General features: G+C 41.4%; 1 protein-coding gene across 1 annotated transcript in view; it reads right to left on the bottom strand.

Moving 5' to 3' along the window:
- Positions 1 to 14,259, bottom strand: part of GALNT15 (polypeptide N-acetylgalactosaminyltransferase 15) — a 29,275-nt gene extending 15,016 nt beyond the window's left edge. The window contains exons 1-3 of the mRNA XM_066569865.1: positions 13,672 to 14,259; positions 8,009 to 8,175; positions 7,091 to 7,295 (exon numbers count right to left, since the gene is read on the bottom strand). Of these exons, the coding sequence (XP_066425962.1) occupies positions 7,091 to 7,295; positions 8,009 to 8,175; positions 13,672 to 14,216 (917 nt within the window). The 5' untranslated portion in view covers positions 14,217 to 14,259. The remainder of the gene's footprint in view (positions 1 to 7,090; positions 7,296 to 8,008; positions 8,176 to 13,671) is intronic.
- Positions 14,260 to 17,140: the final 2,881 nt, after the last annotated feature.

Below are 17,140 nucleotides of genomic sequence, written 5' to 3'. Positions count from 1 at the left end.
GGGGCAAAGTGTAGATGTTCTTATCTCCTCTTTTAAGATGTATATGTTGGTCAGAAATCACAAGGAGAGAAATTTGATTGAAACATAAGACTGCCAGTGAAGGAAGGACATCTCAGAAGTCTCCAGTGCAGCGAGACATTTATATTTTTCCATGGCAGAAGCCAGAACCAGCTAAGGAAGATGGTAGCTCTGGGTTATGTTAATATAATCTTGAAATATCTTCTCTGCCTCTACAATCACTAGAAAAAAATGTTTTTTCAGAATCAGAGTGGGGGAAAATGCCCAACTTTATTTTTTTACAGTTGACATTTCCTGTAGAGGATTTTAGAAGCCCACAGAGAAACAGACTACTGCTTGCTAGTTGAGAGTACAAAGATGAACCGTGCAGAGGATTGCTTTAAAATGACCCAGTTTTTTTCCTAGTAAGAGCAGACTGTCCTATGATGAGCTTAAGCCAGGAAGATTTAAAATAGAAAGGTGATTTTATTTCTCTGCTCAGGTATAAAACTATCCTTTATAGTATGCAATAATAAGCACTCTTAGAAACAAGCATCTGGTTTACAAATAGGTGAGAAAATTTTATGGTCACATGCAGCATTTGCAGGCATACACATCAAGGCAGTGAGTTCCTGTCATCCTTCCCCAGGACTCAAGAAGAAATGGAAAGAAGTGATACTAAAAATAACAAAGCTGATATCCTTCTCTGATTCTCCTAATGATGTCCCTGTGATACAGTTTTGTATCCATGACAGGAGAAACCACCCAGGACTCAAGCTAGCAGGGCCCTTTCTACTGGAAGCTTTACCCACTAACAGCATGCAAAGCAAACTACCTGCTTCTAAAAGTTCCTAAAGGTAGTGTCCCACTGGGCTCACTCAAACAGGCATTCCTTTCTTTGATATGCTGGGGGAAATCCATCTGACAAGTTAAATGGATTTTAAATGACTAAATGTCAAAAATGAAAAGTCACTGTAACAGTAATTTCTACAGCCTGCTGCATTTTCCAGTGTACAAGAATCTCTGACAACTGCCTGGTTGGGAGTGTAGAGGCAGCTGCATAGTTCCCACCTCAGTTTGCTGCTGCTTGCTGAAACCCACACTATCTATTGCTACTGGTTTATCCATTCTCATTCAGGCAGGACCGAGGAATTAATGACCCCAGGGTAGTTTATTTTACTATTTCAGATTCAAGAGGGAAATATCAGGAGGGCATATTTGAGTAGAAGCCAGAAGCAATGTAGACTAAACTACTCAGAAGACCTTGACCATGCAGACTAGACCACATGAACTGATCCTGGATAGTTCAGATAGAGACAGACACACACAGATATATTCTGGATCAGATGATCCAAACATTTCAGACTATTCTACATTTTCATATCACTGTAACTGTTTAAAACCTGTCTTTTTTTTTTTTAATCCACCTTAAATGTGTTGCCACTATAAAGCTCCAGACTCCAGTGGAGCTTCTGGCATAAGTACAATTGCTCACAAGAGTAGGCACCACAGCAGTAGTTCTAGTTATTGGGCATTGATTCTTCAAGATTTCAATTCAAGAAATATACCAGTAAGGTCATAATGGATTCTGATAGTTTGGAGACCAAGCAATTATCCAAACTATCTGCAAATTATGACATGGAAAATTACAGTGTTTAAATTGAAAATAACTCACAGGAATAGGCCATGTTCTATCCTGGATAAATTCAACCATAAACCAGAACAAAATAAAATCTGATCTCCTTTCCCACAAAATTATACAGTAAAACTGATAACTGTGTTTTAGAGTTACTACTTTTGTACCTTTTTCAGAATGCCAAGATTAACAATTTTCAAGAGTATGTTTGTAAGAGTAATTCTAGACCTTCAACTGGTGTAAGTGTAGTATAGTCATGATGTAGCTCTGCTGAAACCAACAGAAACACACCTTCTTAAAACTAAATATTGGGAGTGTCTTTCTGATCTGAAATAGAAGAATCTAGTAACTTTGTCTTGTGTGAAAATTGGTCATTATTCAATTTTAATCCTAATCAAGCAGTGCTTTACCCGTTTTTTTCTTGGTATGATAAAAAAATAGTGATTTTCTGCATATTCAAAGATGGTTTGACATTTGTGTAGTTCTAAATGCAAATTTGCAGTAGATGGTAATTGGAAGATGTTCTTAGCTATTCTTGTTTTTTAACTGGGTAACTGGCAGACAGCAGCTTCTCAACACTTTGAAATGAAACACAAACTACCGCTAATTTTACTCTGTGGAATCTGAGGGAAGAAAAAACCAGGAAATTCAAATACAACTAGCAGCAAGGCTTTGAACTGTTTGACTAATCTATGAATATTTCAAATGCTTGGAACTCACACAAATTACAAAAGGTCACAATTCCATGAAAAAGAGCAACCCAAACAAGAACAATTTCCTGGTTTGAGATTTCTTTACCAAATACAATTGCAAATGAAATGTCTTCCCATGACCCTTTACAGTCAGCATGGACATTATGTTCTTTTCTAATTTTAAACTAAGTAACATGAGGAGAGGAAGATTTAATTATTGTATCAGTTTTGAAGTATTGGATACACTTTTTTTGAAAGCACTTTTGTATTGATTTATCCTGTGTTTTGCTGGAGGGAATAGATTTTAATCAGTTTGAATCCTCCTTTAGATAAGGAGAAAAAGAAACCCCTAAAAACCAAACATAAAAATTATGTATAATTCTCAACCTATTTCAGGGTGTGTCACAGCTTGCAAAAATTAGATAGCTAAGAAATCCAGGCAGTCCCAGTTCTCTGTTTCTGCATCCAGTCAAAACTTCAGTTAGTAACTGAGGACCCAAGATGGTTCCACAAAATGCTGCCTTTCCACTGAGAGCACATTGCTGGCTAAAGTCTTAGAAATACAGACCACTTGAAATTAGATAGGGTTAACAAGAAGATAAAATGCAGTGATAAGGAATGTTATAAAGGATTACTTAAATACTGCCTTACAGACCAACTCCAGACTAACTTAGGGCATAGGAACAGTCTACTCAAATGGGTGGAGTATTCATATGCTAAGCACTGAGCAAATCTCTGCAAAGCAGAGTGCTAAGGGAATGCTTTATTAAAATTAATTTTTGAACCTGCCTTTTAATATTTTGCTAAAATATTAAAATTTGTATGTAGGGTAACAAAATCTGTAGAGATAACTAACAGCTTTTAACACTGGGCAGTCAGGGCACTGAGCCATGAATTATGCCTAAATCTTTATTGCTCCTGTGTTTAGCAGTAATATTTGCCTTTGGCTGTAGACTCATGTCTTTATTTTCTTTACCTCAACTTCTTTAAAATAAGTCACCTTCTGATCCTGATCAACTCTGAAAGATTGTAAAGAGATAGCTTATCTTTCCATAACCTACCATGTAAATGCAGAACATTTACTGAATTTGAAATGAATGTTATTGACAAAAAGGGGATATAAAAGGATCAAGCAAACACAGAAATCCCAGGAAGTAGGCTGTTACATGTGAAGTGTATGGAAGGCTTTAAAACTGGGAAAGCAGCATGGAATTGCATGCTCAGATGCTGGCGTTGTGTGGGCTCTGAATGGATAACATCCTCCTTCTCCAAGACTGTGAGAAGTTAGAAAACAGATGGCTCATGTATTTGGTAGCTCAGAAAGCTGGGATATGGGCCACTGAAAAGTGGGGAATCAGACTAAAAGAGATGAAGAAGCTGTTCAGCTTTAGTGCAAAATATTTCCCTTCTCTCTTGTGTATTACCGTAAAATCAGAACCACACTGAAAATTTCTGGACAGCAGAACTCTTTCTATTCCTGTATCTACAAGCAGAGGCTTCCATTTGTTCCTGATGGGAGCACACAGATGATGAAACACCTTTCCACTGCTATGCTAATTTCTTATTCTGTTTATCAGCATTTTCATTAAAGATAAGTGACCTAGAATCACAGCGCTAAGTAGAGGCACTTTGAATTTTAGAAACCAAATAAGCTCTTTTAAATAATGTAACAGGCTTCTGTTTCCTAATCTAATATTTGAGCTGTGGTATAGGCAGTGCTCCAGCACAGAGAGAAACAGCCCTCGCAATGAGGAGCAGGGGGAGGTCCCAAGGCCCAGCTACCCCTTTGCAAACCACCCCTCTGTCCATAGCTATGGTGCCCAGGCCTCTTTTACAGGTGGAATTCCTTGTCAAGGATATCATCAAGGTTCATTTTGCTTTCATGAAATATTTTAAGGAAATATATTTTGGATTTTTTTTTTAATCATCCTGTTTCAGCACGGTGACCACTGGTTTTAGATCAAAGGAACAACATTTTTAAGGCTTCATGGCACTGTTCATCATATGCCCCCCCTGCCTTTCCCTGCCTTTGGACAGAATACAAAATAGCAGCTCTGCAGTCTCCTGGAGAAGGCAAACCCTTCCAAAGACGACGGTAATAATGGCACAGCTGCATTATTATGCACCATGTTACTCACCTGGAATTAGCCTGCAACACAAACAGTTGTCAAATTAAATGATCTGTGGGGCATCTCATGTGTTTTCTAATATTGTCCAGGTACCTACAGTATTCATCCTTGAATAATCAAAATGTCAAGGAATGCTTTAGAAACCACTGAACCATTCTCTAGGCAATATACTAAGCTGATGCACAGCTTCTCACTCAATTTATTAGCCATGGTTCACAGACCTAGTCCCAGTCAAGGTGCTCAAAAGTGTATATTCAAAGATTTTGGAATTACTTAATTTTTTTTTTTCAGAAAAATAAATTAGATTGGGTTAGTGAATAAAGCCATCAGGCAGGGAAATGAAATGTCATTACCTAGAACAAGTCAAATATCTGCCAAGTATTTCTGTATAAATATTTCTATACCTGTAAAACTGGGATAATTTTTCTATATTTATCCTACAGTCTACTAAAAACTGAGTATCTCTCTCGTTGTGAGTATGTTCAACTCACAGTGAAATCTCAGTCTGGGCAAGGATCTCTCAGCATCACTCTAAGGCAGATCACAATAGTATTGACACACTTGGATCAGTAGTCTAGAAAATTAGGCTTAATCACTATTTTTAAAGTTAAAACCACTCTATAGCTCCCTTAAGTTCCTGCAAAGGTTTGAGCTCTGAAAGGCTGCATTGGTCCTTGCCAGCAAACAACTCACTCAATCCAAGTGATTGTTTTCCCATCCAGCAAAAGTGCATGAGTTACAGTTTGATCGGTACATTAGGAAGAGGAAAGATGGATATTTCACCAGACACTCTCAACTTCCTGTGCTTTCCTCACTTGGGCAGTCTCGGGGAATGCACATGATTCAATTTAACAGCTCCTCAAGTGCTAAATGAAGCCAAGTTGACTATGATAGTGCCTTCTTACATTTCCATGGTGATCTCCATGCAAGCATTACAAGCAATTTATGAAAAGTCATGAATTAACTTCCTTATCAGGTCAGTGTAATTGTCACCATTCTTCAGCTGGAGAAAGAGGGACAGTAAAGGAAGGTGACTGCCAAGTGCCTTAGACCTTATCCTCCCTCCTCATTGGAGGATGTCACAGGCTCTCCTCACTAGAAGTGACAAACTTCCAGGGTCAGACACAGTGACCGATACAGCACACAAAAAGGGATGGCTTAACCCATACTATTATCCAATCAGTTTTCCATCTTTGCTTCATTAATCCAATTAGATCTTAGTTAATTCACTGTTAAATTCTGCTCTCCTGGGGTAATGAATGAGCATATGGGCCCTATAATGAAGAGAATTCCCTTCTCACCCCCTGGTGACAGTGCTACAGAGTCTCTGAAGAATAGCAGACTTGGAGGCTTTGCATTCCCTCAGGAAAGATAATTTTTGACAGTGAATTTTTGACATTGTGGGGGTGTGGGGTCCTAACTTCTCTCTCCTGCTGTCGTAATTCTCCCTTCACTATAGCTCTCCTCTGAGACTTTTTGTAACTCTTTTAAATTCACCAGTTCCAACACCCTTGAATGAGGACTGGCCAATTGATACACGCAGTAGTTTTGCTTGAACATCAAAAATAGACTATAGTTCAAGGCAGAAGAATCATGAAGTATATTCATAGTAAACCATCTAATTTGTCAGCAAACAAAAAATAATCTGCTTTTCCAAGGAGGACCTTTTTGAAAAGAATATTCCTGACATTCTAGGGCAGCATTACTCTTGCTTTCAGTACTCTTAATGTTTTCATTCAAATGATATAATAATTTCTAAAAGCTCACATTAATTCTCTTGTAAACAAACATAATAAGCCATAAAAGCAGCTTCTTCCAGTGCCTGGGAACAGCCTTTGAAGGTGTTTAGCATGACTATTTAACAGTCTAGTAAGAGTTTGAAGATCTTTTTTTTTTACCCTCTCTAGCAATTATTTAATGTACAAATTTTTCTTTCAAAATAGTCCCTTTAATAAAAGATTTACTGACATGTAAGCCTAGAAACATTTGCAGTGGTTTTAATGTCTTCAAAGGACTGCATAGATGAGATTAGCTGTAGATTAGAAAGCAGGCCCAAGAACCACCCTAAACATTAAATACTCAGAAATATTAATCTCTACCTTACTCTGTTACTTTGGGGTCAGTGAAAGTATCTGTGATTAGCTAAACCTGCCTAGATTGCCCTGGAAGTCTGGGCTTTTTCTGTGGAAGAGAAATGGCAGCCAAAAGGTGACATGGTACACAGCCAAACTGGCTCAGGAGGACAAAGCATTTTATTCTTGGCTCCATTACTGAGACAGCTAAAACATAAAAACAATGCAGTCTTGCAGTAATTTTCTCTGGTGGATGTCTGCTGATTTACAAACAGGTTGAGACTGAAACCTTTTTAATTCAGACCACCAGGAAGCCTTCTAAAACTTCTAAGCTCTAGCAGGATACAAATTCTGAAATTTACACAGGGTGTAAAAGTGAGGGTAATCAGCCATGAGACATATCCTGCTTCTCACATATCAGAGTGATACATATGCTGATAAGGTAGAAAATAAAAGGGATGTGACCAAAAGCAAGAAGGTAACCAAGGGAGGATTACAAAAACTACCCAACACTTTCCAAACAGGTCCCTTTCAGGAGAAATCAGCTTACCCAGGGATATTTACCTGCTGCTGGAGAGCCTGGCCAGGAGGGGCTCCAGCCAGCCCTTCTGACACTCGCAGTGGGAATCCATGAAGATGAGCACGTCCCCGGTAGCCCGTGCGGCTCCCAGCATCCGACCGCGGATGACTCCAAGCCTCTTGTTGCTCCGGATGAGCTTCACACCGTCCAGCTTAGAGATGTATTCACTCAGAGCTGACTTCAGGGGCCCTGTCAGAAACACAACAGTCACTGAAATGTTTTAGCTTTGATTCAAGCTGTTAGAGAAAAGAAACAGGTAGTAGGAGATGCTACTTCTTGCTGGGAAAATGTTTCAGGGGCATTTGTTTTAAATGGCCAAGTAGGCCACATTTCAAATATTTCTACAGCAGCATAATGTCAAAGGGAAGTAGAGACTAATGGAAACTGAGATTCACAAGTTATGAGGCTATTCCTGTGGGAATCTTAATAGCCTCCTTTCCTGTTTTCAGCAAAAGGTGGATGCTCTCATCATCTCATAAAATACACAGATGAGAGTGAGATACTACAGGTGTTTGGCTTTCCCAAGCACTTTGGACTACTTTAGCAGTGTGGACTTTTCCACTCTATGCTTCAGCCAAAATCCAAGTCTGGAAATTATGACAGCAGACCTGGTCCAGTGGGAATCCTAAGATTTACACACTGTGATCTTATTTTAAAGTAAGAAAGTTCAGAGTGGTTGTAAAGGATGTGGGGGTAAAAACAGAAACATATCTCAAAGTTGAAAGGCTATGCTGAATTCTAGGGATGGACAGTGAAACCTGGTAGCCAGCTCTGGGCTGTGCTTAGCTCACTTCCCAGGAGTCATCTTTGCCTTCTCCTCTCCTCACACACTTCTTAGAGGAGGACAGTTTCTTCCCTGAAGTTTTGAAAAAAGAACTCACATAGAGAGAAATGGGAGCTACCTTGCTGGCTGAGATCGTCAACTAGGATGATATCCTTGAGTAAGGCCTTTGGGGCTGTATCCATAATGCTGTGCACAGTTCTCAGCAGAGTAGACCAGGCTTCATCATGGAAACAGATGATGACACTAGCAGTAGGCAGACTGGAGTCATATTTTTGCTGTAGGCACCTGCATGAGTGAGATGAGCAAGACACTGGAAACACTGGAACAAATGGCTAATTATTTTTCTCAGAGCAAAGTTGCAAGCAGAACCTAAACTTTCAGGAGTGGAGAGCAGTTTAAGATCTCAACTCACTTCTAAAAAAAGAAAGTACTAAGGTATATCCAAAACTGGAATATGAAGTGAAAATATGGGAATAGCACTATCAAATTATAATACAAAAAGAGGAAAGTGTTCCTGTGTTCTGGCATAGTTTTTTATTCCTGCTGTCTGCCTCAAAAACCAGAGCTCAAACAGAAACAGTCCAGAATGTAAAGAAAAACTGAAGATAATTAGAGCAGAGTGAGGGATAAAGCAGGCCAGCTTCCACTAATTTCCACATTTTCCCAAGTAAGAAAGAAAAGAGCAAACAATTGCAGTACCATTAATACTAACAAATGAAATAAGTCATCTGCACAACAGATCAGTATACCTGTGGATTACCTGACCAAGATCCTAGTGAATGAAGCCAACATCTCAGTCCTTTATGGCAATGGCATGGATCCTTATATGGGCCATGATTGCAAATATAGATACATTTAAGAAAGAAAAGGTATTTTCATTATAAGGTTTGTACAGGTTGCTTTTCCAATGAAAATGAATCACTGGTGAATGAGACTCCCAGCTGGGAGTCAGTGTGCAATCAAACCAGCAGAGCAGTCTGGAAGCGGGCGGCATGGTGCAAAGCGGACAGTTCTGGGGGTTTGTTCCCTCATTGTTTTTCATTGTCTTGGGCTTGGGGAACACTGCCTGCCGGGAAAGTCTGCCATCTTGTCTTTGTCTCAGGAGGCTATGTGGCACTGGGTAAGGAGAGGGCCCCCATCTTGTCTTGGTCTCAGGAATAACTGCAGTACACTGCCAAGCCACAGGAACATCCCCCTGCCATCTGTCTTTGTCTCTGGAATAACCACTGTCATTGCCAAGACACAGGAACATCCCACTCGTCTTTGTCTCAGTGGCCATGCAGAGCTAAGTCAAGGTGGTGAATGCCTTTTGTGTGTAAAGCACCTTCTCTCTTTGTATACTTCTGTTATTAGCATTGCTGCTGTCACTGTGTGTTTCTTTACTCCATTGCTGTTGGTTTTCAGTAAATTATTATATCAACCCACAGTCAATCCTTTGTCCCTCCCTCACCAGAGGGAAACAGGGGGAAGTTTAATTCCCACCTGGTGTTAAACCACCACAATAACTCAAACATTTAAAGATGACAAACACTTCCCATTCATCCTCACAGAAACTGTATATGAAAACCATCTATTCTGGTGTGAGGGTGCACATTTTCCAGAAAATACTTTCAAATGCCCATTGTAGATATACAAAGACTATGTCTATAGTTTGCTGACATTAGAAAGCACATTTAAAAAATCTTTTTATTTTCCAAATAACAGTCATTCAGTGTCCTAACTCATTTAATCTCCAGCAGCAAGAATTTCTTCAAGGAATTACACAATTGGCTGAATGTAGCCCATTGTTATTTCAGCATTTTTGTATTGCCAAGCAAATAATTATACAGAGTTTACAGTGGTTGTTAAACAATTGGCTACTCAGCAGAAATTCATGTAAGGGATATAATTTTAGTATTTCTCTTTATTAGTGTTTTACTTAGTGCTTCCGTTCATGGACTGAGGTTCTATGCTGCTAGACACTATCCAGACACAGAGCTGCTAATCACTTAAGAGATTCCATAGTCTGAATGATTTAATACACATAAATGATTACTATAGATGCACTTTTATAGTATATTATAGAATAATATGTATATTGTAGAATAATATGTATTCTATAGAATACATATTTGAAATGAGGACAATCTTAATAATTTATTGTATTTTTCAATAGTTCACTTTTTTTTTGCATCAAAAGGAAAATTTTCTTGATTATTTTTACACTGTAAATTATCTATATTGTCCTTGGTTTACTAATTTTGTGTAATCAACAATACTGTTACCTCATAATTTCATATAAGGTGATTGTTTCCATTTTCAGCAGGATCAAGGAAAGAATATTCTCACGACTTGGGAGTGAGTATTTTCAAGCAATAGAATAGAGAAATAATTAAGAAAAGTGAAGATCTAATGCAGACCTTTTAGTATCAGGCAGCTTCTAACCAGAAACATTCTATAGCTATTAGCAGCTAGTTGCTAGTTCTGTGGTTATAGCAAGAAAATAAGGCTGTTGTGAAATCTTAATTGGAAAAGAATTGAAAATAACGGTACTTGAACACATAACCTTGGTGGCAAGTGCTTAGTTGCCATGGAGATTGGCAAAGACTTGCAATATAGATATCTAATCTTCACAAAAATGCACAAGGGTACTGGTACACAAAAATACCTTCCCTGTAATTTGGAGCAGTTTCATAGCCTGTCTATCATAAATTGGCATTTCAAAAAGTCAGGGCTGTGACTGATATGAGACATAGTGATTTAATCTAATTTGTGAAAAACAAGGAATTGTCACATGCAGCAATGAACAGAGAGCAATTCTGACAAGGCAAAGGCAGAGCTGACAGGGACTCCCACTCACCTTCAGGAAAATATTTAATTGAGATTCAGCTCCAAACAGCACTCCAGAGGAAGCTATACTTTGGTAAAGAAACTTAAAACTTTTGTAGATACCTTGTGAGTTTCTTTTGCCATTTGGCACTCAAACCCAAGAGAGGAAAACAGACCTTTCTTTTGGGCAGAACCCCCATGATAAAAGTCACAATGGCAGGCTTGATTCAGGTGTCCCAGGAGAGTGTCAGTCCCAGCTGGAGCAACTGATAGCAGCAGAAAGCACTTTGAGGGATGAAGGTTCCTCAGAGCATGGGCTGCTTCTTATGTGAAGTATTTGCCATGCCATTTCAAGTGACCTGAGGGAGACTGAGTCCATGGAGGGAACTCACTGAAACATCTCTAAGTGGCTGGCTTCCCTCTAATTAAATAATAATAGGCATTGTGATGAACAACATGATGCAAACCAAATAGAGACACAGACAATCTGATTCTGGTTTGCTCTCTTTTTATACTGCTGTAAAACTGGGCTGACACAGTTGTGAGCCAGGCCCCCAGAGTAAACTACACCTAAAAATCATCATTGTGGTTTGTGTGTTATGCCATGAAGGACAGGTCTGGCTTAGACATATTCTGCTCCAGGTTTATGATCTGGATTTAAATCAGCCTCAGATGCTGACATCTGGGGTTTCTGGACTCTGTAAGCTGTGGTGTTGAGAACTCTTTAGACTGTAACTAGTGAGACAGCAAAATCCATCCAGGAGCTCTGAGACCATGGCTTAAATGTTACCAAGATCAGAATTAACTGAAGCTGTATCTTGTTGGATGGCCCTTCAGCTGGCAATGTAAATCTGTTTTTTGGCTTTCCACTAAAGACAGTAAACCAGGCTAGTCACTCCCCTTTGAACACTACATAGTTTGAAGAGTTAGCAGTGAAGCATGCCAAAAAATAACTGAAATAAAATCAGCATGTCATTATTTAATGGAGTTAACCAAATTAACACTAAACCTAGTCAATAAGTACAGAAAACACTCCTTCATTTCTCTTTCTTTGAGACTGTACCCTTAAATTGGGGCCGCCAGCTATCTTTAAACATGTGAAAATGAACACTAGAAAAAAATGTATTCTGGGTCTGATATAAAATGTTTTCCAGTATGTCTTTCCAACATGTCCTGGGAGAAAACTACAATTGTTTTTGTTACAGGAGACGAGACACCACTCACATTCCTTGTGCTCCCTCTGGGAAGGGAAGCATATCACAGAATCAATTAGGTTGGAAAAGACCTCTGAGATCATCAAGCCCAGTCTTTGACTGGTCATCACCTTCTCAAGGAGGCCACAGCACTATGTGCCATGTCCAGTCTTTCCTTAAACACTTCCAGGTTCAGTGACTCCACACCTCCCTGGACATTTAATTCCAATGTTTAATTGCCCTTCCTTTGAAGAAATTCTTCTTAATGTCCAACCTGGACTTTCCCTGGGGCAGCTTGATAGTAGATACACCTCAGATCCTTTTTAAGAAGTGTGATGAGCAGCCCTTCCTGGGCTGCTGGGACAACTGGCTCTAAAGTCTCAAGACTTCAAATGTAACACCTGGGCCTTCAAATGCAACATGTTTTCGAAATGGCCTTACAGTGGCAGCTGTGGTGTTGGCAGAGTTTGTCTGACACAGCAGTATCCACCTTCCCTCTTCCCAGGAATTTCCTTTCAATACTTGCCACAGAATCAGAGGATATTCTGAGTTGGAAGGACCCACAAAGATCATTGAGTCCAACTCCTGGCCCTGCCCAGGACACCCTAAGGGTCACACCATTTGCCTGAGAGCATTGTCCAAATTCTCCTTGAACTGTCAGGCTTAGTGCCGTGACCACTTCCCTGGGCAGCTGTTCCAGTACCCAACCATCCTCTGGGTGAAGAATCTTTTCCTAATGTTCAGCCTAAACCTCCCTTGACACAACTTCAGGCCATTCCCTCGGGTCCTGTCACTGGTCACCACAGAGATCAGTGCCTGCCCCTCCTCCTCCCCTTGTGAGGAACCTGTAGAGAGCAATGAGGTCTCCCCTCAGTCTCCTCTTCTCCAGGCTGAGCAAACCAAGTGACCTCAGCCGCTCTTCACACGGCTTCTTCTCCAGACCCACTGCCACCTTTGTTATCCTCCTCTACAGCTTTATATCTTTCTTATATTGTGGTGCCCAAAACTGCACGCGATATAAATATATAGTGAGGCCACACCAGTGCAGAGTCGGCTCCACTTTTATGAGTGACCATCGGGTCACTTTTGTTCTAGAAGAGCCGAAAGCCCCAACTCTTCACCCATTCATCACTTTGTGAGCCCAGTGACCCCATAGCTCCGGCAGGTGGGCTGAGACGGGGCCTGGCCGAGGAGGAAAGCCGCCTCTCCTGCTCGCCAGTCCGGCGCGGGTTCCCTCCCCCTCTGCAGTCCAGCAGCCGGACAGACAGACGGACGTACGGACAGACGGACGGACGGAGAAGGGCGGGGCCCGGGGTGCTCCCTGCCCTGCCGCCCCCGGCACCTGCCGTGACGCGGGCGCCGGTAGGGGGCGCTGCCGCCCGCTCGGCCTCAGGGCGCGGCGGGGCCGGAGCGGGGCCAGGCCGAGCCGAGCCGGGGGTGCGGGGGTGCCGCGGCAGCGCTCACACCGCCCCCACAGGCGCTGCACTCCGCGCCTCTGCTCCGCTCACCCAGCGAGCCCCAGCTGCCCTTCCCGCACCGTGCCCCCCTCCACCTTTGCCGCCCGCCGGCTCTGAGGGCTTGAACCACCTCCCGAAGGAGGATGGGAGCGTCCCTGGTCTGAGGAGCGCTCCGCCCGACCCGGACCGGGAGTTCGATAGGAAAGACGCGAGCTCTAGAGGAGGAGAGGTGCGGGGTTTGCAGTAGTGGATGTTCAGGGAGACGCGGCGGCGGGGAAGGAGGCAGGTTTTTCCCCAGAAGTGAAATAGGGTGTTTTACTTACAACGGGTGTCGTACCTCAGGCAGGTCCCGGCGCAGCGCGATCCGCTCGCTGAGCACCTCGTTAAAGCCGTGCGTTTCCAGGCCGAGCGGCCGCTCCCCCGCCGCAGCCCCTTGCCCATCCTGCAGGGGCAGGGACAGCGGCTGGGACTCGGGGCCCCCCTCTGCCTTCCCCTCCGGCCGCCTGCCCTGCTGCTTCACCACGCGATAGCCCTTCCTGGCCCTGCTGTGGTTCCTTTTGCCGGTGGGCGACACGACGGCCATGATCAACTCATCCTCCCGCAGGGAGATGAAAGGCGATAGACCATCCAAAGGGTAGTACTGCTGGCTCTCCTCCTGGGTTTCCAGCATCTCTTGGGTCTCCACAAAGTCCAGCTGATACCCTTCCCGGGGGTTGAACTCCACAGGCTGGAAAGTCCCTTCCTTGCTCTGGTTGCTGGGTGGTGGATTCAGCGTTGTAACCATCAGTAGTAAAAACCCCAGCATCAAAAACAGCAAGAGAAACTGCAGCTTACGTGATCCATATCTGCACTTCTTCCTCAAGAACATACTGTTGGTGACAAAATTATACAGATGGTCATGTTAAATATCACTTGAATCTTCCTCAGATTTCAGTCCTCGGGTTGCACAAAAGCTCTGGTTTTCACTATCTGCCAAGAGGATTTTTTTGCTCCCTTCACATTTCACTGTTGCCATTTAATGCTCTCCTCTCTATTTATAGAAAAAAAATTATAACATTCCTATTAATATTGTACTTACTGTAGTAAAATGTAGCATGGATCCAGTGGGATAAAGTAGATCCTTTATTATGCGGAGTCCCAGCTTAGTTAGAAAAGTGCATGCTTTGCTGATTGAAAGAGTAGCTAAAGCTTTGATTTTTTTTTTTCCCTTTTAAAATTCTAAGTTGAAAGAAAGCCCATTTCTCATAGTTTCTTTCAAGGGTAGATCCTGCTTCTTCAAAGTTTCCAATTGCTGCCTGGATTGAAGCAGTGTATCTCAGAAAGCAGATCTGACAGCTCTCCCCCGTTCAGAGGCTTCAAGTTAACTGTGATCAACAGATGAGAAGTAGTCGGTCCCTGACTTTGTTTCACACATAACTACGGCACTCAGTCAGGAAGCACTTTGCCAGACATAATACAGAGCAATGTGTGCGTCTTTCTCTCGGTCCTAATGCCCTCACTGTGCTTGTCCTATCAAATCACAACTTTGCAAAAGCTGTAAGAGGTGACATACAAGAAGCAGAATGTTGTATTAGAAAAGAAATCAAGGCACACCACAGACTGCTGTACGTTGGAATAGCTGTAATAAGCTGAGAATGCACAGAGCAAGAATCAAGAATTTTATAAAGTGAGTAAAAGATGGAGAGCACATGTTTTATTTAAGGTTAGATTTATTCATATGATAATGTGTTAGCTGGACTATATTTCATATCAAATAAATATTTACAGCTGTAGGGATTTTAACATTGACATAAGGGTGCCAAATTATCACCTGGCAAGCTGAAGTTGTCTCCTCATCCATAAATTTGGTATTGCAGGGCAAGCAGCACTTCAAGTTTTCGTTAGTCCAGGAATAACATATATAAAAGCCTGGGCTGGAACAACAACCACTGACACTGAAAGAAAACAACAACTTCTGTGATTAAAAGGAGAGCTCAGTCTCTGAGGTCTGTTTGCTCATACTGCTGGCATGGGTGCTACTGGGCATGGACAGTGGCATTTTTTGCTGCAAGATGAGTGCTTGTCCAATGGGAGAAGGGGTGAGACAATCCACGTGCTTCAGCATCACATGCCTCTTGGTCCGGCAGGCAGAGACCAGGGGTGGATGCAACTCAGGTGTTGCCACCCCTTTTGATGCTGGGGGCATGGGATGTGGTATTTTTCATATCATGCAATATTTGATGAGCAGAAAGCTCCTGCTCCAAGAGGCATGTGATTACTGGAGAACTTCCACATTCACAGATTTTAAAAAAGCCCTACATTTCTAGACATTATAGCTAAAAGAATAGCCTGAAGACAGGCATGCAGTATACTCTAAAGAAAGCCAAGGATATATTATTTTTTACCTTCTTTGCTATTCCCTCTAAGATGTCCTGTAAGTTCAGACTATGGTTCCTGGTATACAGCTTCCAAAAAATTAAACATGAGAGGACACCTACTTTCTAATTAAAATGCATCACAACTTTCAAAAGCAAGGACGGTATAGAGCACCATAAGATTGCTGGAGGCACGTAGTGTCTCACTTCTGTGTGTACTTCTCTAAGCAGCTTATACAGAATGCCTTGAGGGAGTGTGACTGGTCTGCTGTGTCTTGGCACCTTCCCTGCATCAGCTGTTCTTTGAAATATACAGAACTGCTTTAATCATATCTTGAAAAGAAAGAAGATTGAGCCAGTATTTTGATACTTCACTATTGTATGAATCTCCCTTTTTTAGCTTAAATTCACACAAAAGTAACATCCCAACTCACCTTCAGCCCTGAGAATATTACTTTTTATCCTGCTTTTCATAGGGAAAAAGAAGTATTGATGGTTTCAATTCAATAGGGAAGCAGCACACATTTGCATTAAAAAAATCAGAGCTAGAAAGCACTCATTTAAATAACAATGTTTCAGCCATAGAAAGACAAAATGGAATGGAAATGAAGAGACCTGTCCGAGATGTTCTCCAAAAAGCTGGCCCAGTGACTTCAAAAGGTTCAGTTCCACAAAGTCCCATTATCAGGCATATGGAATAAAATAAAATTAAATTAAAAGGAGAAACTTAAGAGTGGGTGGAATAAATGGGAGAAAGTATTACTTTCTCTTTTCCTTTTTTAACTTTTCTGGGCTACCTGAGTATTTTGATTCAATTTAATTAATATTTTTTCCCTGGCTAAAATATTTTAACAAGATGCTGTAACAAGTCTTATCAAGATAATTCCAGCCTGCAGTAGAAATCACGGTATAAATTCTGTCCCGGTATGTTTTGTATTGCTGAGCAAATCCACCTCATCTGAATTTCAGCTACAGATGAAAAGACACCCAATTAACAAATTTACAGCAATCTTAGACACTTTTGGGACAAAGCTGATAGGTAACATTATCACTGAAACATGCATGTGGAATCCAGCCTTTTAACATATCCCAACCATTTTAACAAAGAAGAAATGAACAATTGCAGAAGATGTTTGTTCAGTCTAGTCAATTAAATGTGCAAGTACAAAACACTGGGTGGCACACTTCCAGCAGCTTCTATTCCCTCTTCTGCACAACAAATCTTCCTGAACCATTTCCCATCAGTCTGTTTTTCAATCTTATCTCTTAAAACAGTGGTTTTCCACTGCCATCATATGAAAGAGATATTTTCTTTCCAATGGATGAGCCTCCCTTTAGTATCTGACAGGACATCTTGTTTCCTTCAATGCATTTGAAGAACAGCATCACTGTTATGGTCTCCCCACATGGAAGTCAAGAATATAAAATCCATCGTATT

The sequence above is a fragment of the Molothrus aeneus genome, chromosome 1 (genome assembly GCF_037042795.1).
Source record: "Molothrus aeneus isolate 106 chromosome 1, BPBGC_Maene_1.0, whole genome shotgun sequence".
NCBI classification, from domain to species: domain Eukaryota; kingdom Metazoa; phylum Chordata; class Aves; order Passeriformes; family Icteridae; genus Molothrus; species Molothrus aeneus.
This window is presented reverse-complemented; position numbering and strand designations above follow the sequence as displayed.